We start from the raw sequence: 26954 nt of genomic DNA, 5'->3' as shown, positions 1-26954 counted from the left end.
TCAAACCCGGAAGTCTTTTGAAACATTTAACCATGTGCGATACACCAATACGACTGCCTTTAATATATTTTTTTTCGAATATTTTGCATTGCAATAAAAAATAAAATAAAACCCGACTCATACTTATTAATCTATTGAATTAGTTATATATATTTCAGCAGTAAACATACTTTATTGGCGACACATCCTTCTAATTACTCGTTTAGGATCTAATGTTTATGTGCTTAGGGTGTTTTGTATCTTATCGCGTAATCTACCAACTTATAGGTTGACGTGATGTATGCCCGGATGTATGACAAGCCTTCTAATATTAGTGAGTCATCTCACAGTGTATGGCTATATGGCAACAACATTGTTGCTTGCCCGTGACTTTCTGTTTACTTCAAAACACCATGTTTATTTGGCAAATTTATTAGTACACATTGCAGCAATTATACTGTGCAATTTGTTTATGGACTTCGGAGAATGAGGTTACCCTTTGCCACAACTACCGCCAGGTCACCCTTGGGCAAGGTGTAGTACCTGTAAGCCTTGGGTGCTAATTTCCCACATAACAATTTTGGTTGACGTCAGTAAAGGCACACGGTCGTAAAACTCCCGCACAAACAGATCCGCATAGGTGGAAAATTTTTCATGTAAATATGTATATATTAGTTTCAGTTCTATTAGCATTTGGCAGGGGGAATCGTAACCTCTTGTAGTGAGAACCAGTGTGACTGGCCTGCCAACGGGGTGCTAAGGTTTTTATTGGAAAAGTTATCAGTAACCGTGAATGAAAAACACTGGTTATACTTATTTATTTATTTGTTTATTTGGTGATTGATTAGTTACATGTCACATCTTAAACATGTATTTACATATAAACTGACATGAAAAACAGAAACAGTTTTATTGTTAAAAATCTGGAAAATTCCAGCCCAAATCGATAGTGATAACATTGTTGGAGAGCTTAGTTACAGATATTTTACTTGTGTATATTTTCTCAGTATATTATAGTAGCAAATTAGTCTTGAAATAAGAACGCTTCATCATATCGGACTGACTACTTAGAATTCTCCCGCTCAAATAATCCCGACGTTCGTAGCGTAAATATAAATAGTTTGCATTTCATGTAATTTTCTAGTTTTTAGTATGTTAAATTGAAGCGCTCATGTCACAATAAAAAAATGCTTTGTTTTGTATAAGACTCCTATTCTATACGACCCTGCTCACAAGTTTCCATTCACACACAAACGCAATTCTTCAGCAAACTGAAAGTAAATCATTTCTAAAAATATCGCATTACTCAGAACTTGTATTGTATTATAAAACAGTGGTAAAAGTTCAGTCAGGTCCCACACGAGATACCGTAGATAAATGTAAAAAAAAATACCGATGTTCAATCATTTACAGTAATAAATTACTTGACTAGTAAACAAATGCCATTCATTGGTCAATAATTGAGACAATATGTTCGTTTATTAAAATAGCACAACTTGGTGGTGTGGTGGCGCAGTGCAGGGTTCTCGACATTGGTAGAAAGACCATTTCGTCGAAACTTAGAACAGTGTGGTACAACATCATTATTCACAGTTGCCTCTGAAGTAGAAAGAATGATTTTCAGAAATAGGAAGTCAGAAAATCAGATAATTTAGAAAATCCCAGTTTTTTGGCAGGTCGTTGACCGTGATTCACTGCTGATTACATATACGTCGAAACGTGTGTGTTTGGTTGGTTGGTTTATTAAACATCGATCTCTTTCCCGTATAGTAGTAAGAAATAATAATCTTGTTTATATATTAACTTTTTATAATTAAGAAATCAGGTGACCTGTTTTCTAAAAGTAAAAGTCCGTCGTATACAGGAAGGGTGGGATCAAAACTTGCCCCCAGTGCTCTACTGAAACAGAAAGTGTGTTACACTGAATTGAATTGTATTGTATTGTTCACGCACAGTGGCTTTGTTAAATGAATGGGACCAGTATGAATATGCCAGTTAAAAATATTGATTACCACGAATTTCTTAATTTAAATGAATTTAATAAATGCATAGCAACATTATTTCAATCCATACTACTATATAAGGGACGGTGATACATGAACATTTATTCCGAATTCATTCTAGGAGCAGGAAAACATACAGCTATAATGAGAATATACGGAGAGTTGGGGGAAATTCCAAGGCTATACATCTTATAATATTAAGGTAGAGATGCAGTTTACCTGACAGGTATTTTAATTAGTTAATTAGGAAACCAAAATGACCTCCCTTGTCCACAAAACTATATATTTTCGGAAAGCTTATTGTATAAATTTAAAATTTTGTTAGTATTTTTTGAACACTGTAGTTTGAAATATGCACAAAAATGTGCTTTTTTGGTCAAAAGTGATTTAAAAAAAAATAGCTCCTAAACCATGCTTCTGTTTCCTGTCAAAATTGGTTTGTGGGTACATCTGTTTACTAGGAAGAAAGTGCCGTCTTGAAAACTGTCTACCACTTGTCAATTTTGCAGCGCCAAATTTCACTACTTCAAGTTTATGCATAAATTAACAGTCTAGTTGTCTGCACGATTGTTGTAACACTGTTCAACCAAAAACAATGTCCCGACGGCGTTTTGAAGATAAACACATTGTCAATCATTTGTGAAAATTTCAAAACAAAAAGTCAAAGCGTCTAGGAGCTATTTTTTTAAAGTTCTGGGATGTGCACTAAAAAGAAGCTGAAATAATTGCTAATTTGCATAACAATTTACTCAGTAAGAAGTTTGCTAATACTCAAAATTAAAATGACTGTAACAGATCCAAATTTAAATGTATTTTAGTTTTGTTAAAAGTTAAATATAGTGCATAATATGGAGGTCCCGTCATTTCTTTTTTTCACCATGTTTCTTTTTTATTATTTATGTACAGCCTTGCTAAATCTTGCTAAACATTCAAAAGAGAGAATGTTTGCACCTGTTATCTATATTTTAAAATAGTTTTTTGAGTATGTTCCACTATTCATAATTCTACAAAATTTTAGCAGTTTATAGCCAAGACTGTTTAGATAATAACAAACAAACAAAAATTTCACTCCCAAGTGCCCACAAACCTGCATCTCTACCTTAAAAATCAATTAATAAAATATAATAATCGTATAATAAACACATCTAACTCACTACCGAAAAAAACACTATCACTGTAAACAATGAATTGAATAATAAATGGTAAAACACTGCTACAGCACCACAACTAATTAAGATGGCGATGCAGGGAAAAATGCATTTAGAGGTGAAATTTCACTTTTTTAACTTTTTATATAGAAAAAAAACGTTCTTGTTCTTGAGTGAAAATTTCAAAACTCTATTGTGAGTAGAACACCTTATAAACTAGGTTTAAATTATTAAAAACAAACGCATGTGCCATGGTCTTAGTTTAACTGTTTAATTTACATAAATCTTGTATAATTAAGGTTGATTGACTGCTGGAGCTTAACAGTAATATGCAAATCATGTTTCGGGAAGATCAGTTTCGTTTCCTGTGTACCGGTACTTCATTTCACAAACGCCGTTCGTACGCAACATGGGTGCATCGCCACCTTAATATGAATCACAGTCCCTGCACTGGGATTGTGTATAAACCAAACACACATATATAATTAATTTGACGAATGTAATCACAGACCCACAACAAAAAATTAAATGTGTATGAATCATATTGGACAAGTGAAATTTGAAACAAACCTAATACGGCAAATAAGTTGAGAAGATACAAGAAATTAAAAAATAAATTCGACCAGGAAAATACTTATTAATTCTAACAAATGATATCCATTTTTAGCATCATGCTTCTTATATAGAGACAAAAGAAAACTTTTATTTGAAGAAGCGACAAAGTGCATTCCTAACTTCAGTGACTTATCAACTCAGAATAAATGCGTAATGAGCATGCCCATCCATAGTCGACTTGGCCTATACATGACAACGACACTCGAACTTGCAATTCCTCAAATATTGCCCACAGATACGATAATATTTGGTGTGCTCCAGTATTCAGTTATAGGAAATTGGGGTTGTGGAACTTGTATTATTATCGTCTGTTTTAGTTGAATGTAAATTGTGTTGTTGTTGTTGTTGTTTGTTTTTCTATTTTTATGCAACCTTTTTAATTCCTCTATGACATTTTACAGTGTTGCCAGAAAAGCCGTTTTACCATACTTAAGGTTTATAAACATAACATATGGGGGAACCATGTAAACCAGCGAGTAGCCTGAACAAATTGCGCGAGCTAGAATTCAACCCTCCATTCTCGCACGGAAACCGATTGATGGCGCTATGACTCTTCTTTTGGATTTGAATGAAACGTTCAGTATGTAAAACAGCTTTTCTAACTGTAATTGTGTCAATTAAAGTACAAAGTACAAAACAACATACCGAAACCTAGTTTTTCCTGCCTTTAGATCTCTAACAACCATCGAATTTCTTTTACACTACTACAAATTACACGCAACATTCCCTTCAATTTATAAACCACATTTATTAGAGAGATTGATAGAGTAGTTGTGCATGTAGGTAAACTTATGTTTATAGTAGTTCGTTTTATCTCTATCAACAGTAACATTGATTTCGGGGTTTAACCCAGCCCACCAAGCCCACGTCAATAGGAGCGCATAGCATAGCATCACCTACTATACATGCCATATTTGACCATCATATGACACCAACTACTATACATGCCATATTTGACCATCATATGACATCAACTACTATACATGTCATATTTGACCATCATATGACATCAACTACTATACATGCCATATTTGACCATCATATGACACCAACTACTATACATGCTATATTTGACTATCAGATGACATCACCTACTATACATGCTATATTTGACCATCATATGACACCAACTACTATACATGCCATATTTGACCATCATATGAAACCAACTACTATACATGCTATATTTGACTATCAGATGACATCACCTACTATACATGCTATATTTGACTATCAGATGGCATCAACTACTATACATGCCATATTTGACCATCATATGACATCAACTACTATACATGCCATATTTGACCATCATATGACACCAACTACTATACATGCTATATTTGACTATCAGATGACATCACCTACTATACATGCTATATTTGACCATCATATGACACCAACTACTATACATGCCATATTTGACCATCATATGAAACCAACTACTATACATGCCATATTTGACTATCAGATGACATCACCTACTATACATGCTATATTTGACCATCATATGACACCAACTACTATACATGCTATATTTGACTATCATATGGCATCACCTACTATACATGCCATATTTTACTATCATATGACACCAACTACTATACATGCCATATTTGACTATCAGATGGCATCACCTACTATACATGCCATATTTGACTATCATATGACACCAACTACTATACATGCCATATTTGACCATCGGATGGCATCACCTACTATACATGCCATATTTGACTATCATATGACACCAACTACTATACATGCCATATTTGACCATCATATGACATCAACTACTATACATGCTATATTTGACCATCATATGACACCAACTACTATACATGCCATATTTGACCATCATATGACATCAACTACTATACATGCCATATTTGACCATCATATGACACCAACTACTACACATGCTATATTTGACTATCAGATGACATCACCTACTATACATGCTATATTTGACCATCATATGACACCAACTACTATACATGCCATATTTGACCATCATATGAAACCAACTACTATACATGCTATATTTGACTATCAGATGACATCACCTACTATACATGCTATATTTGACTATCAGATGGCATCAACTACTATACATGCCATATTTGACCATCATATGACATAAACTACTATACATGCCATATTTGACTATCATATGACACCAACTACTATACATGCCATATTTGACTATCAGATGACATCACCTACTATACATGCTATATTTGACTATCAGATGGCATCAACTACTATACATGCCATATTTGACCATCATATGACATCAACTACTATACATGCCATATTTGACCATCATATGACACCAACTACTATACATGCTATATTTGACTATCAGATGACATCACCTACTATACATGCTATATTTGACCATCATATGACACCAACTACTATACATGCCATATTTGACCATCATATGAAACCAACTACTATACATGCTATATTTGACTATCAGATGACATCACCTACTATACATGCTATATTTGACTATCAGATGGCATCAACTACTATACATGCCATATTTGACCATCATATGACATAAACTACTATACATGCTATATTTGACTATCAGATGACATCACCTACTATACATGCTATATTTGACTATCAGATGGCATCAACTACTATACATGCCATATTTGACCATCATATGACATAAACTACTATACATGCCATATTTGACTATCATATGACACCAACTACTATACATGCCATATTTGACTATCAGATGACATCACCTACTATACATGCTATATTTGACCATCATATGACACCAACTACTATACATGCTATATTTGACTATCATATGGCATCACCTACTATACATGCCATATTTGACTATCATATGACACCAACTACTATACATGCCATATTTGACTATCAGATGGCATCACCTACTATACATGCCATATTTGACTATCATATGACACCAACTACTATACATGCCATATTTGACCATCGGATGGCATCACCTACTATACATGCCATATTTGACTATCATATGACACCAACTACTATACATGTCATATTTGACTATCATATGGCATCACCTACTATACATGCCATATTTGAATATCAGATGGCATCAACTACTATACATGCCATATTTGAATATCAGATGGCATCAACTACTATACATGCCATATTTGAATATCAGATGGCATCACCTACTATACATGCCATATTTGACTATCATATGACACCAACTACTATACATGCTATATTTGACTGTCATATGGCATCACCTACTATACATGCCATATTTGACCATCGGATGGCATCACCTACTATACATGCCATATTTGACCATCGGATGGCATCGCCTACTATACATGCCATATTTGACTATCATATGACACCAACTACTATACATGCCATATTTGACTATCATATGACACCAACTACTATACATGTCATATTTGACTATCAGATGGCACCAACTACTATACATGCCATATTTGACTATCAGATTGCATCACCTACTATACATGCCGTATTTGAATATCAGATGGCATCAACTACTATACATGTCATATTTGACTATCAGATGGCACCAACTACTATACATGCCATATTTGACTATCATATGACACCAACTACTATACATGTCATATTTGACTATCAGATGGCACCAACTACTATACATGCCATATTTGACTATCATATGGCATCACCTACTATACATGTCATATTTGACCATCAGATGGCATCACCTACTATACATGCCATATTTGAATATCAGATGGCATCAACTACTATACATGTCATATTTGACTATCAGATGGCACCAACTACTATACATGCCATATTTGACTATCATATGACACCAACTACTATACATGTCATATTTGACTATCATATGACACCAACTACTATACATGTCATATTTGACTATCAGATGGCACCAACTACTATACATGCCATATTTGACTATCATATGGCATCACCTACTATACATGTCATATTTGACCATCAGATGGCATCACCTACTATACATGTCATATTTGACTATCAGATTGCATCACCTACTATACATGTCATATTTGACTATCAGATTGCATCACCTACTATAGATGTCATATTTGACTATCAGATTGCATCACCTACTATACATGTCATATTTGACTATCAGATGACATCACCTACTATACATGCCATATTTGACTATCAGATGGCATCACCTACTATACATGTCATATTTGACTATCAGATGACATCACCTACTATATATAACATTGACCTTTTGTATGGTTCAAACTCAGCTTTGGAAACAAATTGGTGTACCGTAATAGCAATCAACAGTGATCAAGTAGTGCAAAGCATTATGGGTGATTCCAATAGTGCAGTCTGCACATCTACATAGTTCAAGATTCTTTTTACCTACCTTTACAAAGAAGAGATATGCTCACAGGAGGAAGGCACAACAAAATACTGCCAATGTGTAGTTAAACTATTCATACACAGCAGCAATTCATGCCTGTGTCAAAGGTCAGTTTAATATAAACATGGTTCAACGTGGTTAATGCAAGCACATATTCTTTTTGCAAGAAAAAAAACCTTGAAAAGTCTGAAATTTTGTAACTTGAGAAACTGACCTTAATCAGGACAAAAAATTACAATCATACTATTTTCATGCCAACTATGAAAGATTTATAAATTAGTAAATATAAAATAATGAACAGTGACAGCGCCTTTATTACAAATTGTCCTTTCAAAAGAGAAACAATTGAGAATTTTTAAAAGTTTTTGGCAATGTTTAACAGCATACTTTTTCTAGTTATTTTTGTCCACACTGGTCACTGGAAGCATAGTGGATGTTGCATCAGACTCAGACTCACCCAAGTTCAAATCCTACCTTAGGCTGAACATCAAAGGGTCGACCCCTACCCAGGGTGAGTGTGCCAGACTCAATGGGAAGGCCAATTCCACTGGCCGAGATTCATTCACTAACGAATGCGACTTTGGGGGAACCTGGTGTTCGACCAGGCCTGGTTGACGCCAGGATAGCGCATTACAAATTGCCATTTGACAGAGAGATGGCAACACAGCCCTGTCCTGTAGTCCCAAACATGAATATGGCTTCTGTGTTGTCACTAGCACTTGCAAATACAGAAATACAGTTATTTTTGTCCAATTTGAGGGATTATGAATTCATATTCATACATTTTAAATATTGTATCAGCGATAAAATACTCGCAACAGCAGAGTATATTCAACAAGGTAAATCACAATGTTAAACATACTCTGTGTCACAAACCAAATTATGAAGTACTCAAAGCTGAGGGTGTTGGGAGTGCGTTAGGATACAAATGAAAAGCAATGTTGCAGTGTTAAAAATAAAAGAGAAGCAATAACAGATGAGTGTTAAAATTCAATTTAATTCATAAAAACCATGGAAAGCTGACATACCATTTGCATCTTGGCATTTAAAAATAAAAAGAATCAAAAGTTCATGTTTGGAATGAAAACATGGATCCAAGTTTCTGATTTGTAAAATCCCAATCAACATAATGTTTATGAGAATCTGAATTACATTTAGGTACGGGCAGGCCCATATCTAAAAATGGTATTAAAGAATAATGATGCCAGGACTTGGAGTTTGGGGTAAAACGTACAGTAGCACCCAAAAACAATGGCACAGACTTTCCATGTGATAAAACAAGCTATGATACAAGCCAAAAAAAAATTGGCAAAATGGATTAAATAAAACAACTTGGTGAAATTTTGAAACTTTCCATTCAATTTGATTTGTAAAAGGGGAATTAAATGCTAATCTACGTACTTGTAATGCATGGTTAAGGTCACTACAACAATCAGAAACTACAATCTCAACTTCGCCTTTTTTATTGGATTATCAACTGCACAAAATCACACACAAAAAGTGAAAAAATGTGGAATTTTTTTTTTTTAACATTTCTAACTACGGAATTGAATGACATCGAAAAAATTGTACAAGAATATTTACAAGAATGTGAGTTATGTATAATAGGATGGGTTTTATGGTATAAAATATAAGCTTACATTACAACTTGACTGCACTGTGCACTAGAACACCTAAAGTTTGGAGTCTAAAAAACAAGTAAGCTGAATGCTGTTTGAAATTGTAACTCAAATGTTCATATTTATAATATTCCCCTAAAATTAAAACATTATCGATAAAGAAACATACTGCAATAAACAGATTAATAAAAAAAAGATTCTTATGTATTGCCACACAAAGAATGAGATATGGCACATTAGAGTTATTTCAACTGTATTGCTCATAGTAAAAAAGTGAAAGATGCAAAAAATTAAGAGCGCGTTTCTTTTCTTCATTTTTTTAAAGTCTTAACTACGTCCTACTTAATTCAAAAGCCATTTAAAGTCAAGTAGATGAAAGGGAAATCAGTTGTCAATTTGCTGGAAAACCATCTAATCAAATTACTTCAGTACGCATACACAGTACATACTCTCAAAACATCTAGAGAATAAGTTGGATTTTTTTTGTTTATAGGAAACATACTGTAAAACACCGATTAGTCTTAATTTTACACAACCAATTAACTTCCCAACTTTATCAAAACTGATTTGATTGGGCAAAAAAACACTTGGCTATTTTATGTTGTAGATACACTTAAAAAATTGTCAAGCAGCGTTTGTAAACTGTTATAAGAAGAGGCGATGTGAAAAAAATCTACTTTTAATTTTACAAAATTAAGAAAAACCACCTTGCATCGGCAAGAGGAAATCTATAGCAAATAATAAAAGTTCATTTTAAACAATGTTTGCTTCGTTAACTGTGTAGTATCTATCTGAAATGCCTAAAAAAACAAAACCATTTGAGCTCGTACAATCAAGTTGCACCGCCAAGATATCTGTATTCCTGAACTGCGGTGATAACCCAATCAGTTCAAAAATACAGATGGCTTTGGAGATGTAACCTGACTGTCGAGAAGAACGTGAAAGACCAGGCACGTATACAATATTGACACATTTTAAAATGTACACAGTCACCATAGTGATATGTCAACTCTTCATTTTTAAGCAATCCTGAGAAAATAAAATAAATAATAGAATCGTGTCTGACACAATGGTTAACAATGTGCAAGGGAGTTAACTTATAGTCAACTCAATAATATTGATTGCACATTTCACAAAACATTCACTGAAATATAATTATGAATGGTGGAAAGATACTAAAAAGTCTACCATTTCATATAAGAAAACTCCCACAACTTATTGCTGTGTGTTCTCCATTATAAGTGCAAAATGGAAAAAATTACACAAATATTAAGCAAAATTCAGAAAAAAATATTTACAGAGCTCTTGGTCAGAATAGAGATGAAACACTCTGAGTACATGTGAGTGAGTGTGTGTGTGTGTGTGTGTGTGTGTGTGTGTGTGTGTGTATGTGTGTGTGCGTGCGTGTGAGCGTGTGAGTGTGTGAACTGGAGATAGGATGAGCTACACTGAACACGGAAATGAACAAATGCAAATAAGCATTGAATAACAGAAATTTGATTGGAAATGCAATAATAATGTTAATCAGATGTAAATGAGATGCAAAATCCCTGAAAAGTTTGCAAATATTTGTATCTGATTGGAGGTTACATTGTAGCTAATTTGAAAGCAACATAATTTAACAGCAGGAGCATTCTATTTTGACTTCTAACTAATCATGAGCAACAAAGACAAAATAACGGTGATATTTATATGTCATTTTAAATCCCAAAACTTTTTTTACTTTGAAAAAAACGTGCTGTTTGCATATCTCAAGTGAGCGAAGAAATCTTTCCATTCACCTGTAAATAGTGAAAACCGATAAACATATATATATACACAAGGTCAGAAATACCCTGCCACACAAAAGTTACAAGTGACAATAAAAAGAAAATTGATATTCATGATAGGATGGTAAAAACGAAGGGCCCAATAACAATCAAAATTAGGTGTTCATTCTGATATTCAATTATTATAAGATGTTAAATAAAATTCAGTCTCAAGTTGTGAGTAAGACATTAGTCATACGACTAATTTAAACACGTATTTACAAGATGTTCAGTACGTCTGAACAGAGGGAGTTGTGGGAGGGGGGTCGGACTCGCTAGTTTGTTCGGAGAAACAAAAAACTAGGCTAACACAAGCTACCTTGCTATAGGAATTTTAGGAACAACAATGACGACAGGTAAACTACCAACACCTTCATCTATTAAAACAACAGTCCCATATAGAGGCTGAATCACAAACTGGACAGTGATGTAGACCATTCCAGGAATAGAGAGGGGAGAGGATGGTTAGTGATTGGATGCTGTAAGTAGGGTGGGTTGGTTATGTGGATCTGCGGCTGGGTAAGTGGTTATGGGTTATGGGTCTGTGGGTGTGGTGATAGTGAGAGGGTTTGGAATTACCCCCAAACATGCCCCAAACGGAGAAACAACAAACAAATAGTGCAAAAAATCAACAAAACAAGGGGGGAAAAAAAATATGCTGAATCTATGATAAAGAAAATTATTTCTTAGAAAAAAAACATAAAAGCATAAAGTAGTTAAAACATATCTCAAAGCATAAAAGCAAAGCTGAAAAAAAAAGAAGACAAAACAAATAAAAAAATATTGAAGTTGCATCTGAGGGAATCCCAAACAGATCAGCATGCAATACTCTAAAATGGAGTCCATCAAAGTCCACGTCCACCAAGCAACCATATTAAACGGTTGTTTCAATACTATGAAGGTTGGAGTCCACGTCATCTTGGTTGTTAGGCAGATTGTATGAGTCCGATGTGATGTGAGACATAAATTCATGTACAGAATTAAGACTTTTCTTGTCTGCTGACATTCTTTCAAGCCCCGCTTGGAATGCATTCACAACGCGGATCTGAAAAAAAGACATATACAGTCAATAGAAGATAGCAACAAATGGTACATGTAGATCACACAGGGGCAGATAACAGTGGCCCATGAGAGAGAAGATGGCTGTGGACCACTGGATGGCATAGTGGTGAACCACCAGAGGGCAGGTAATGGTAGACCATGAGAGGGCAGATAGTGGTGGACCACAAGATGGCAGAGAGTGGTGGACCACCAGAGGACAGATACAGGTAGACCATGAGAGGGCAGATAGTGGTGGACCACAAGATGGCAGATAGTGGTGGACCACCAGAGGACAGATACAGGTAGACCATGAGAGGGCAGATAGTGGTGGACCACAAGATGGCAGAGAGTGGTGGACCACCAGAGGACAGATACAGGTAGACCATGAGAGGGCAGATAGTGGTGGACCACAAGATGGCAGATAGTGGTGGACCACCAGAGGACAGATACAGGTAGACCATGAGAGGGCAGATAGTGGTGGACCACAAGATGGCAGATAGTGGTGGACCACCAGAGGACAGATACAGGTAGACCATGAGAGGGCAGATAGTGGTGGACCACAAGATGGCAGATAGTGGTGGACCACCAGAGGACAAGATACAGGTAGACCATGAGAGGGCAGATAGTGGTGGACCACAAGATGGCAGAGAGTGGTGGACCACCAGAGGACAGATACAGGTAGACCATGAGAGGGCAGATAGTGGTGGACCACAAGATGGCAGAGAGTGGTGGACCACCAGAGGACAGATACAGGTAGACCATGAGAGGGCAGATAGTGGTGGACCACAAGATGGCAGAGAGTGGTGGACCACCAGAGGACAGATACAGGTAGACCATGAGAGGGCAGATAGTGGTGGACCACAAGATGGCAGATACAGGTAGACCATGAGAGGGCAGATAGTGGTGGACCACAAGATGGCAGATACAGGTAGACCATGAGAGGGCAGATAGTGGTGGATCACAAGATGGCAGATACAGGTAGACCATGAGAGGGCAGATAGTGGTGGATCACAAGATGGCAGATAGTGGTGGACCATGAGAGGGCAGATAGTGGTGGACCACAAGATGGCAGATACAGGTAGACCATGAGAGGGCAGATAGTGGTGGATCACAAGATGGCAGATACAGGTAGACCACAAGATGGCAGATAGTGGTGGACCACAAGATGGCAGATAGTGGTGGACCACAAGATGGCAGAGAGTGGTGGACCACCAGAGGACAGATACAGGTAGACCATGAGAGGGCAGATAGTGGTGGACCACAAGATGGCAGAGAGTGGTGGACCACCAGAGGACAGATACAGGTAGACCATGAGAGGGCAGATAGTGGTGGATCACAAGATGGCAGATAGTGGTGGATCACAAGATGGCAGATAGTGGTGGATCACAAGATGGCAGATAGTGGTGGACCACAAGATGGCAGATAGTGGTGGACCACAAGATGGCAGATAGTGGTGGACCACAAGATGGCAGAGAGTGGTGGACCACCAGAGGACAGATACAGGTAGACCATGAGAGGGCAGATAGTGGTGGAACACAAGATGGCAGAGAGTGGTGGACCACCAGAGGACAGATACAGGTAGACCATGAGAGGGCAGATAGTGGTGGATCACAAGATGGCAGATAGTGGTGGATCACAAGATGGCAGATAGTGGTGGACCACAAGATGGCAGATAGTGGTGGACCACAAGATGGCAGATAGTGGTGGACCACAAGATGGCAGATAGTGGTGGATCACAAGATGGCAGATAGTGGTGGATCACAAGATGGCAGATAGTGGTGGATCACAAGATGGCAGATAGTGGTGGATCACAAGATGGCAGATAGTGGTGGATCACAAGATGGCAGATAGTGGTGGATCACAAGATGGCAGATAGTGGTGGACCACAAGATGGCAGATAGTGGTGGATCACAAGATGGCAGATAGTGGTGGATCACAAGATGGCAGATAGTGGTAGACCACAAGATGGCAGATAGTGGTGGATCACAAGATGGCAGATAGTGGTGGATCACAAGATGGCAGATAGTGGTGGACCACAAGATGGCAGAGAGTGGTGGATCACAAGATGGCAGATAGTGGTGGACCACAAGATGGCAGAGAGTGGTGGATCACAAGATGGCAGATAGTGGTGGACCACAAGATGGCAGAGAGTGGTGGATCACAAGATGGCAGAGAGTGGTGGATCACAAGATGGCAGATAGTGGTGGACCACAAGATGGCAGAGAGTGGTGGATCACAAGATGGCAGATAGTGGTGGACCACAAGATGGCAGAGAGTGGTGGATCACAAGATGGCAGATAGTGGTGGACCACAAGATGGCAGAGAGTGGTGGATCACAAGATGGCAGATACAGGTAGACCACAAGATGGCAGATAGTGGTGGTTCACAAGATGGCAGATACAGGTAGACCACAAGATGGCAGGTAGTGGTGGATCACAAGATGGCAGATAGTGGTGGATCACAAGATGGCAGATAGTGGTGGTTCACAAGATGGCAGATACAGGTAGACCACAAGATGGCAGATAGTGGTGGACCACAAGATGGCAGATAGTGGTGGACCACCAGATGGCAGATAGTGGTGGACCACAAGATGGCAGAGAGTGGTGGACCACAAGATGGCAGAGAGTGGTGGATCACAAGATGGCAGATAGTGGTGGACCACAAGATGGCAGATAGTGGTGGACCACAAGATGGCAGATAGTGGTGGATCACAAGATGGCAGATAGTGGTGGATCACAAGATGGCAGATAGTGGTGGACCACAAGATGGCAGATAGTGGTGGACCACAAGATGGCAGATAGTGGTGGACCACAAGATGGCAGATAGTGGTGGACCACAAGATGGCAGATAGTGGTGGACCACAAGATGGCAGATAGTGGTGGACCACAAGATGGCAGAGAGTGGTGGACCACAAGATGGCAGATAGTGGTGGATCACAAGATGGCAGATAGTGGTGGACCACAAGATGGCAGATAGTGGTGGACCACAAGATGGCAGATAGTGGTGGACCACAAGATGGCAGATAGTGGTGGATCACAAGATGGCAGATAGTGGTGGATCACAAGATGGCAGATAGTGGTGGATCACAAGATGGCAGATAGTGGTGGATCACAAGATGGCAGATAGTGGTGGACCACAAGATGGCAGATAGTGGTGGACCACAAGAGATCAGATAGTGGTGGACCACAAGATGGCAGATAGTGGTGGACCACAAGATGGCAGAGAGTGGTGGATCACAAGATGGCAGAGAGTGGTGGACCACAAGATGGCAGATAGTGGTGGATCACAAGATGGCAGATAGTGGTGGACCACAAGATGGCAGATAGTGGTGGATCACAAGATGGCAGATAGTGGTGGATCACAAGATGGCAGATAGTGGTGGATCACAAGATGGCAGATAGTGGTGGATCACAAGATGGCAGAGAGTGGTGGACCACAAGATGGCAGATAGTGGTGGATCACAAGATGGCAGATAGTGGTGGACCACAAGATGGCAGATAGTGGTGGACCACAAGATGGCAGATAGTGGTGGACCACAAGATGGCAGATAGTGGTGGATCACAAGATGGCAGATAGTGGTGGATCACAAGATGGCAGATAGTGGTGGATCACAAGATGGCAGATAGTGGTGGATCACAAGATGGCAGATAGTGGTGGACCACAAGATGGCAGATAGTGGTGGACCACAAGAGGGCAGATAGTGGTGGACCACAAGATGGCAGATAGTGGTGGACCACAAGATGGCAGAGAGTGGTGGATCACAAGATGGCAGAGAGTGGTGGACCACAAGATGGCAGATAGTGGTGGATCACAAGATGGCAGATAGTGGTGGACCACAAGATGGCAGATAGTGGTGGATCACAAGATGGCAGATAGTGGTGGATCACAAGATGGCAGATAGTGGTGGACCACAAGAGGGCAGATAGTGGTGGACCACAAGATGGCAGATAGTGGTGGACCACAAGATGGCAGAGAGTGGTGGATCACAAGATGGCAGAGAGTGGTGGACCACAAGATGGCAGATAGTGGTGGATCACAAGATGGCAGATAGTGGTGGACCACAAGATGGCAGATAGTGGTGGATCACAAGATGGCAGATAGTGGTGGACCACAAGATGGCAGATAGTGGTGGATCACAAGATGGCAGATAGTGGTGGATCACAAGATGGCAGATAGTGGTGGACCACAAGATGGCAGAGAGTGGTGGACCACAAGATGGCAGATAGTGGTGGATCACAAGATGGCAGATAGTGGTGGATCACAAGATGGCAGATAGTGGTGGATCACAAGATGGCAGATAGTGGTGGACCACAAGATGGCAGAGAGTGGTGGACCACAAGATGGCAGATAGTGGTGGATCACAAGATGGCAGATAGTGGTGGATCACAAGATGGCAGATAGTGGTGGACCACAAGATGGCAGAGAGTGGTGGACCACAAGATGGCAGATAGTGGTGGATCACAAGAGATCAGATAGTGGTGGACCACAAGATGGCAGAGAGTGGTGGACCACAAGATGGCAGAGAGTGGTGGACCACAAGATGGCAGAGAGTGGTGGACCACAAGATGGCAGATAGTGGTGGATCACAAGATGGCAGAGAGTGGTGGACCACAAGATGGCAGATAGTGGTGGACCACAAGATGGCAGATAGTGGTGGACCACAAGATGGCAGATAGTGGTGGACCACAAGATGGCAGATAGTGGTGGATCACAAGATGGCAGATAGTGGTGGATCACAAGATGGCAGATAGTGGTGGATCACAAGATGGCAGATAGTGGTGGATCACAAGATGGCAGATAGTGGTGGACCACAAGATGGCAGATAGTGGTGGACCACAAGATGGCAGATAGTGGTGGACCACAAGATGGCAGATAGTGGTGGACCACAAGATGGCAGATAGTGGTGGACCACAAGATGGCAGATAGTGGTGGACCACAAGATGGCAGATAGTGGTGGATCACAAGATGGCAGATAGTGGTGGACCACAAGATGGCAGATAGTGGTGGACCACAAGATGGCAGATAGTGGTGGATCACAAGATGGCAGATAGTGGTGGATCACAAGATGGCAGATAGTGGTGGACCACAAGATGGCAGATAGTGGTGGATCACAAGATGGCAGATAGTGGTGGACCACCAGATGGCAGATAGTGGTGGACCACAAGATGGCAGATACAGGTAGACCACAAGATGGCAGATAGTGGTGGACCACAAGATGGCAGATAGTGGTGGACCACAAGATGGCAGATAGTGGTGGATCACAAGATGGCAGATAGTGGTGGACCACCAGATGGCAGATAGTGGTGGACCACAAGATGGCAGATACAGGTAGACCACAAGATGGCAGATAGTGGTGGACCACAAGATGGCAGATAGTGGTGGATCACAAGATGGCAGATAGTGGTGGATCACAAGATGGCAGATAGTGGTGGACCACAAGATGGCAGATAGTGGTGGATCACAAGATGGCAGATAGTGGTGGACCACCAGATGGCAGATAGTGGTGGACCACAAGATGGCAGATACAGGTAGACCACAAGATGGCAGATAGTGGTGGATCACAAGATGGCAGAGAGTGGTGGACCACAAGATGGCAGATAGTGGTGGATCACAAGATGGCAGATAGTGGTGGATCACAAGATGGCAGATAGTGGTGGACCACAAGATGGCAGATAGTGGTGGATCACAAGATGGCAGATAGTGGTGGACCACCAGATGGCAGATAGTGGTGGACCACAAGATGGCAGATACAGGTAGACCACAAGATGGCAGATAGTGGTGGATCACAAGATGGCAGAGAGTGGTGGACCACAAGATGGCAGATAGTGGTGGATCACAAGATGGCAGATAGTGGTGGATCACAAGATGGCAGATAGTGGTGGACCACAAGATGGCAGATAGTGGTGGATCACAAGATGGCAGATAGTGGTGGACCACCAGATGGCAGATAGTGGTGGACCACAAGATGGCAGATACAGGTAGACCACAAGATGGCAGATAGTGGTGGATCACAAGATGGCAGAGAGTGGTGGATCACAAGATGGCAGATAGTGGTGGATCACAAGATGGCAGATAGTGGTGGACCACAAGATGGCAGATAGTGGTGGATCACAAGATGGCAGATAGTGGTGGACCACCAGATGGCAGATAGTGGTGGACCACAAGATGGCAGATACAGGTAGACCACAAGATGGCAGATAGTGGTGGATCACAAGATGGCAGAGAGTGGTGGACCACAAGATGGCAGATAGTGGTGGACCACAAGATGGCAGAGAGTGGTGCACCACAAGATGGCAGAGAGTGGTGGACCACAAGATGGCAGATAGTGGTGGACCACCAGATGGCAGATAGTGGTGGACCACAAGATGGCAGATACAGGTAGACCACAAGATGGCAGATAGTGGTGGACCACAAGATGGCAGATAGTGGTGGATCACAAGATGGCAGATAGTGGTGGATCACAAGATGGCAGATAGTGGTGGACCACAAGATGGCAGATACAGGTAGACCACAAGATGGCAGATAGTGGTGGATCACAAGATGGCAGATAGTGGTGGACCACAAGATGGCAGATAGTGGTGGACCACAAGATGGCAGATAGTGGTGGACCACAAGATGGCAGATAGTGGTGGATCACAAGATGGCAGATAGTGGTGGATCACAAGATGGCAGATAGTGGTGGACCACAAGATGGCAGAGAGTGGTGGACCACAAGATGGCAGATAGTGGTGGATCACAAGATGGCAGATAGTGGTGGACCACAAGATGGCAGATAGTGGTGGACCACAAGATGGCAGAGAGTGGTGGACCACAAGATGGCAGATAGTGGTGGACCACAAGATGGCAGAGAGTGGTGGACCACAAGATGGCAGATAGTGGTGGATCACAAGATGGCAGATAGTGGTGGACCACAAGATGGCAGATAGTGGTGGACCACAAGATGGCAGATAGTGGTGGATCACAAGATGGCAGATAGTGGTGGATCACAAGATGGCAGATAGTGGTGGACCACAAGATGGCAGAGAGTGGTGGACCACAAGATGGCAGATAGTGGTGGATCACAAGATGGCAGATAGTGGTGGACCACAAGATGGCAGAGAGTGGTGGACCACAAGATGGCAGATAGTGGTGGACCACAAGATGGCAGATAGTGGTGGACCACAAGATGGCAGATAGTGGTGGACCACAAGATGGCAGATACTAATTAGATTTCCATAGACAACAATGTTAGCATTTTGGTTAAATTCTCCAAAAAAAAAACAAAGATCAAAATATTGTTTTAATTTGCTGAAAACACATGTCTGTAATAGAATACTGGTCAGAAAAACGCATGTTGGCCATGTAAAAAAAACACACACACATATTTGTCAGGCTTTTTACCTTCAACATTCTCAGAAAAGCAACCAAAGTGTCTAGTCTTGTTTTAAAGAGAGTTGCCCAGATCCACAGGTCACTAAACTTGTCAAAAAACAAAATCTCACACATGATTGAAGTACGCCCTCACACATCTTGTTTCAGATAAAACATGTTGAAAAAAACCCAGTGGCTATAACAACCACAACCATATAATTTGACGACTGATACACTAATTAGGCTAATTAGTAAATAAACACTAATATACACTGATAGGCTAATTCGTAAATAAATCAGTTGTGAAGACACACATTAACGTTTTTACCACCAGTTCTCTCTTTTCACCACAAATTCACAAAATAGTCACTCTCCTTCAAAAGATTGAGACAAAAATAGCCACATTTTTTTTAGTAAAAACTAAAAATTGATCCAAATTTTGCATGCTGGTTCAAAAATTAGGGTTCATTCCCAGAAATATTGAAGAATATGAGAAAAAAGTGCAGAAAAATTTGGGTGAGAAAGTCTAGTGGTGAAAAGGTAAATAAATGCACAAGATGCTGCCACTAGAGGGCAGCTACTTACTTGTTGCTGTAATCGTGTCAATCCTCTCATCCACAAGATTTGAGCTCTCTTCATCTCAATCTTGGAATCGCCATCATCGGCTTCAGTAATGCTTGGCACTTCTTCAGCAGCGTCCCCACTACCATAACTACAGATACGGGGAAGCTTAGCTGTAGGTATTGTACACATCAACTGGGCCCATAGCAACTCCCCACAGCCTAGAAAAATGCACCACATCCACTGATCAGCAGTCAGAGGAACCGTATGGAACACAATACCTCCAACTTCAATGAGAACTATCTATAGGGTGTAAAAAAAAAAGTGTGTTAGAGAATTTAATTTTGCAATGGTGTCATTCAACATGTACATATTACCAATAACTCAAGCTATTATCTCTCATTTATAGGAAACATCAATCCAAACAATATAATAATCTCTAAAGAATAAGGTCCACAAATGTAGGAGAATGCAATTTACAGTTCTTTTATATCACTTTTTATTCTCTAGATATTCAATTTTTTCATCAGTATTATGTAGTCAGCCATCTTGATTTTCAAACAAAGGATTATGGGTAAAATATGACATCATAGAAGCTGTTGTCAGAAATTGAGAAAATGATTAGAGAATTAAAAGTGATATAAAAAAAACTGTAAATTGCATTCTCCTACATTTGTGGAGCTTTCTCTTTAGGGGTCATTATGTTGTTTTGATTGATGTTTCCTATAACAAGTCAATGTCAGGGGAGATTTAGAGGGGAGCACAGTGGACATGCATCCCCTCTGAACCCATAGTTACTCTTATACATATAGTCCACAATGCATTGTGGCAATGACATCATTGTAATGATGCGCCTCCTCTAAATGAATATCCTGAATGCCTCTGAATGTCATATCACAAATGTCATTGTAAAATTTAAGAGATATTAAAATTATGTGAAACAGGACCGATACTCACCTGAACAGCAAACGTTCCGAAAAGGATAACCAAAAAGATAGGATTGTTGTGTAAACCTTTAAAGACATTCCGTTCGTCATGTATTTTCCTTGCATTCACTTCATTAAATAATTGCATCATTACAAAAGTATTGAACAGAAGTGTAAAGTGTACAGTTGGATGGGATATACCAATACCATTATCAATATCAAAAATATAATGGCCTGCAACGAGATAAGAAAATAAAATTACTCATCTTATTTATTTGGGAATTCGTGAACAAAATCAAAGTGTATGGTTTCCAGCTGGGCTCTGTCAATGCCGAACTGGTATGACATAAACTAACAATACAAGAGATTCCCTGGACATGAACTTCCTCTATCACATTTTCATTGAAAAGGCATTTTGGGCGTTTTGTATGAAATTTATTTTCACTGATTTTTGATGAGTTTAATGTGAAATATAGGAAAAAGAGTATATTCGCTGGATTTTATTTTCACGGAATCATCCCTTCAGCGAAACCAGCGAAAATAAATTCTAAGCGAAAATAAAGTATTCTACAGTATTTCAGTTACTCCCATATGTTACCCAGTTACTCCCATGTTTTTTACTATATGACTAGTAGTTCTTCGCCAACACTGTTTTTTTTTTTAAATAACAGTGAAAATCAGAAAATTGAGAGACAGCATTAAGTCAAAGAAGTTTAGAAACAACTCCCCTGTGCTAAGGGTTTTTATGTATCAAGTGCAAGTAACAAAATTCTGTCATATCGTGAATGGTGTTCATATCAGTAGGTCCTATAGTGAATGGTGTTCATATCAGTGGGTCCTATAGTGAATGGTGTTCATATCAGTAGGTCCTATAATGAATGATGTTCATATCAGTAGGTCATATAGTGAATGGTGTTCATATCAGTAGGTCCTATAGTGAATGGTGTTCATATCAGTAGGTCCTATAGTGAATGGTGTTCATATCAGTAGGTCCTATAATGAATGATGTTCATATCAGTAGGTCATATAGTGAATGGTGTTCATATCAGTAGGTCCTATAGTGAATGGTGTTCATATCAGTAGGTCCTATAGTGAATGGTGTTCATATCAGTAGGTCCTATAGTGAATGGTGTTCATATCAGTAGGTCATATAGTGAATGGTGTTCATATCAGTAGGTCCTATAGTGAATGGTGTTCATATCAGTAGGTCCTATAGTGAATGGTGTTCATATCAGTAGGTCATATAGTGAATGGTGTTCATATCAGTAGGTCCTATAGTGAATGGTGTTCATATCAGTAGGTCCTATAGTGAATGGTGTTCATATCAGTAGGTCCTATAGTGAATGGTGTTCATATCAGTAGGTCCTATAGTGAATGGTGTTCATATCAGTAGGTCCTATAGTGAATGGTGTTCATATCAGTAGGTCCTATAGTGAATGGTGTTCATATCAGTAGGTCCTATAGTGAATGGTGTTCATATCAGTAGGTCCTATAGTGAATGGTGTTCATAGCAGTAGGTCCTATAGTGAATGGTGTTCATATCAGTAGGTCCTATAGTGAATGGTGTTCATATCAGTAGGTCATATAGTGAATGGTGTTCATATCAGTAGGTCCTATAGTGAATGGTGTTCGTATCAGTAGGTCCTATAGTGAATGGTGTTCGTATCAGTAGGTCCTATAGTGAATGGTGTTCGTATCAGTAGGTCCTATAGTGAATGGTGTTCGTATCAGTAGGTCCTATAGTGAATGGTGTTCGTATCAGTAGGTCCTATAGTGAATGGTGTTTGTATCAGTAGGTCCTATAGTGAATGGTGTTCATATCAGTAGGTCCTATAGTGAATGGTGTTCATATCAGTAGGCCCTATAGTGAATGGTGTTCATATCAGTAGGTCCTATAGTGAATGGTGTTCATATCAGTAGGTCCTATAGTGAATGGTGTTCATATCAGTAGGTCCTATAGTGAATGGTGTTCATATCAGTAGGTCCTATAGTGAATGGTGTTCATATCAGTAGGTCCTATAGTGAATGGTGTTCATATCAGTAGGTCCTATAGTGAATGGTGTTCATATCAGTAGGTCCTATAGTGAATGGTGTTCATATCAGTAGGTCCTATAGTGAATGGTGTTCATATCAGTAGGTCCTATAGTGAATGGTGTTCATATCAGTAGGTCATATAGTGAATGGTGTTCATATCAGTAGGTCATATAGTGAATGGTGTTCAAATCAGTAGGTCCTATAGTGAATGGTGTTCATATCAGTAGGTCCTATAGTGAATGGTGTTCATATCAGTAGGTTCTATAGTGAATGGTGTTCATATCAGTAGGTCCTATAGTGAATGGTGTTCATATCAGTAGGTCCTATAGTGAATGGTGTTCATATCAGTAGGTCCTATAGTGAATGGTGTTCATATCAGTAGGTCCTATAGTGAATGGTGTTCATATCAGTAGGTCCTATAGTGAATGGTGTTCATATCAGTAGGTCCTATAGTGAATGGTGCTCATATCAGTGGGTCCTATAAGTTGAATTCCCTGTGACTTAACATAGAAATGTTTGCGAAGCTTAGGCTCAGTAAAGGGGGTAGGTATGGTACAATTATATTAAAATTAATATAAATTGCACCATACCTTCCCCCTTTTCTAAACCTAAACTACACAAACTTGGCATAAATTTGATTAAATCCGTCGTACAACTCAAGTACAATTCATAGCGGCACTAAGACATAATACACTTTGCATATTTAGTGGTATTCAAGTCAACATAAAAAAAAAACATTGATCTGACAGATTACTATTTTCCCTGAATTTTTGCAATCCTGTATTAAAAACACTAGGTGCATTTGGTAAACACTAAATGTGAATAGATGCACTGTACTTGAGATATAAAGAACTGTAGAATATAAATATAAGTACATACCCGCATAAAGTATACAAAACAGGATAGTCAGTTGATAAACAGAGTGGCCTAATATATTCTTCATCATTGTACGAGATATCAATGGTTTTGTACGTCCATACGGCTTACGTGTAAGTAAATCTTCAGTAGGCGGTTCAGTGGCCAATGCTAACGATGCAAAAGTGTCCATAATTAAATTAACCCATAACATCTGGACAGCTTTCAGAGGACTGTCCTGCAGAGTGGAAACAAAAACAATCGATAGGTGATTACAATTGGCTTTATATTGCTAAGTTCCCGACCCTCGGATATTCAATGTTTTGTTTTTGTTTAAGCATTGCTCACTCTAACATCGAGCATTGGCTTGAGTGGCAATGATCACATGTGTGTGTTTCAAATTTCAAGCAAACAAACAACTTCATGAAAGCAACAACAGGGTTACTTGAAAATCAAGGATGAATTTACAAGTGAAATTCAATGTGTATCGCATCTTGTTTATTAAACTTTATGCTGAATCAAATGATTTTCCAGAATCGGCAAAGGAGTCCACAGGTACGGAATAAAACATTTTACTTAGCACTGTTGTGTTCACTAAACACATGAACACGTTGTCTCTTACCTTAATTGTACAAGCACCAATAACCACCAATGTAACAGCTACAACATTGACCGTCAATTGAAACTGAAGAAACTTGGCAATACTATCGTAAACATTACGACCCCACATTACAGCTTTAACTATACTTGTAAAATTGTCATCCGTAAGAATAATATCAGATGCTTCTTTAGCTACATCAGTACCAGCAATGCCCTGTAAAATAAAATTGAGTAAAATCCATAAAATATTTGCCGATAACACGTTAAAGCAATTTATTAAAAAGCTCTTTCTGCGTAATAACATGTGGCTAACACACGTTTGACAGTGAAATGTCTTTAAAGCGCGGTGGTTGTCAGGCAGCGTGTGACGAATTTCATGTAAATGAACAATGTATTTTACACGCGTTGTATACGTCGCTATGAGTCCCATATCGAACAGGACGCGACACGACGACTGCCACCCTTTAAACTTTGCTAAATTAGTATTTGTCACTGGATGTTTGAAATCCAAAATAACAAACATATTTGAATGATGACTCTTAATTTCTATGTAATATTTCTAATCTAAATGTCTGTCAAAATAGGGTTTAACCAAAGACCTAGAGAATACAGAGACAGAAGCAAGCAGCAAAGGGAATAGAATGATGTTTCATACAGTGTCCTTTGGTGCATTGTATCCTATTGAGTAATCGTTTCGATGCGGGCAACAAATCCACAATCACCCTATGACACGTTTTCCAGTAGTTTATGTAACCAGTTTTTAAAAATATGCTGAATCCAATACATGTATGTTTACAACAGACTAGTTTAGATACCTCCATTTGTGTACTGTGTTGTACACCTATTATCAATGAGAAAAGATATTCTATTATAGTATACTTGCATTGTGTCACAAAGTAATGCAACCCATTTTGTAACCAGTTTTCAAAAACATGGTTTGTTAAAACCGTTCAAATCCTGTTACTATATGTCACACTGGTTATGACGTGTTATGTAGGCTTGTTTTCGTTTTTAAATCTGTCAGTTGAAAAACTAATTAATATTTTCATAGATTTTGTGCCTGTGTGATGTAACTTGAAGTGGAATATCCAAACAAAATCTTGCATGTCGAACATTCTAAATCACATTTGAATCCCAAAAGATGTTATGTCAAAGGAAAGACTGCAGTTGTCTGTCACTGTATTCTCTAGTGTCTTTGGTTTGTTATGTAGAAATCGCTGTGGCAGCTTGGGTACCCAATTTGATGGAACCTTTCACTCAGCAAAACGCTAAGAGATTGTAGTTCTTTGAAATTTTACAGATTTTGTTATTAGTTAGCCGAGTTAAGTCTATTTGTATCGATCAGACTAAAAAATTAATTGCACAAAGTAAATCATTATCTTACTTACCATGGCAAAGCCTACATCAGCTTTTTTCAATGCAGGGCCATCATTTGTACCATCACCAGTTACCGCTACAACTTCACGATTAGTGCTAATTTTACTATCTATAATACCCTTAACTAACGTGTGCTTATCAGTCGGCGACGACCTCGCTAGCACCCGTAATTTTGGCCAGATTTTGTCCAACAGCTCTTGTTGAATCTACAAACAAATCAATAATGTTTATCACAATAAACGATAGGTTTGACGATATTGTGAGAGTATTCCAGGTAAAAGCAACAAATGTTCACTCCTAAGAAGATAGGAAGTTGTGATAACGACACTTTTTACATCATTATGAGTAAACAAAAACTGATTCAAAATATTACTTACAATTCCATAGTTATCCCTGATTCGTCTATTAAACTCTTTTCCTTCTAAGACTAAGAAATCCTCTCCTGGTTTTAGAATGCCACACTTGGAGGCAATAGATCTAGCTGTGTTAACGTTATCACCTGTTACCATACGTACTGTGATACCAGCATTTTGACATTTTACAATGGCATCAGGAACCTGCAGACACAAAGCAGTCACACATGGTAAGCCATTGCTGTGTTTAGCACAGTTATTCCAAGGTTAAACA

The 26954-nt window shown here is 39.2% G+C and overlaps 1 protein-coding gene across 4 annotated transcripts in view; it reads right to left on the bottom strand.

Annotated features, from left to right (window-relative positions):
• Positions 1 to 9133: 9133 nt before the first annotated feature.
• Positions 9134 to 26954, bottom strand: part of LOC100374040 (plasma membrane calcium-transporting ATPase 3) — a 102890-nt gene continuing 85069 nt past the window's right edge. For all 4 annotated transcript variants that reach the window (XM_085497133.1, XM_085497134.1, XM_085497135.1 and 1 more), the window contains exons 12-18: positions 26705 to 26884; positions 26339 to 26533; positions 24973 to 25164; positions 24375 to 24588; positions 21493 to 21695; positions 20560 to 20838; positions 9134 to 12628 (exon numbers count right to left, since the gene is read on the bottom strand). In XM_085497133.1, coding sequence (XP_085353259.1) covers positions 12458 to 12628; positions 20560 to 20838; positions 21493 to 21695; positions 24375 to 24588; positions 24973 to 25164; positions 26339 to 26533; positions 26705 to 26884 — 1434 coding nt within the window. In that variant the 3' untranslated portion in view covers positions 9134 to 12457. The remainder of the gene's footprint in view (positions 12629 to 20559; positions 20839 to 21492; positions 21696 to 24374; positions 24589 to 24972; positions 25165 to 26338; positions 26534 to 26704; positions 26885 to 26954) is intronic.

The sequence above is a fragment of the Saccoglossus kowalevskii genome, chromosome 3 (genome assembly GCF_978046115.1).
Source record: "Saccoglossus kowalevskii chromosome 3, keSacKowa6.1, whole genome shotgun sequence".
NCBI lineage: Eukaryota > Metazoa > Hemichordata > Enteropneusta > Harrimaniidae > Saccoglossus > Saccoglossus kowalevskii.
The sequence above is the reverse complement of the archived record's forward strand: the minus strand, read 5'-3'. Positions and strand labels throughout refer to the sequence as shown.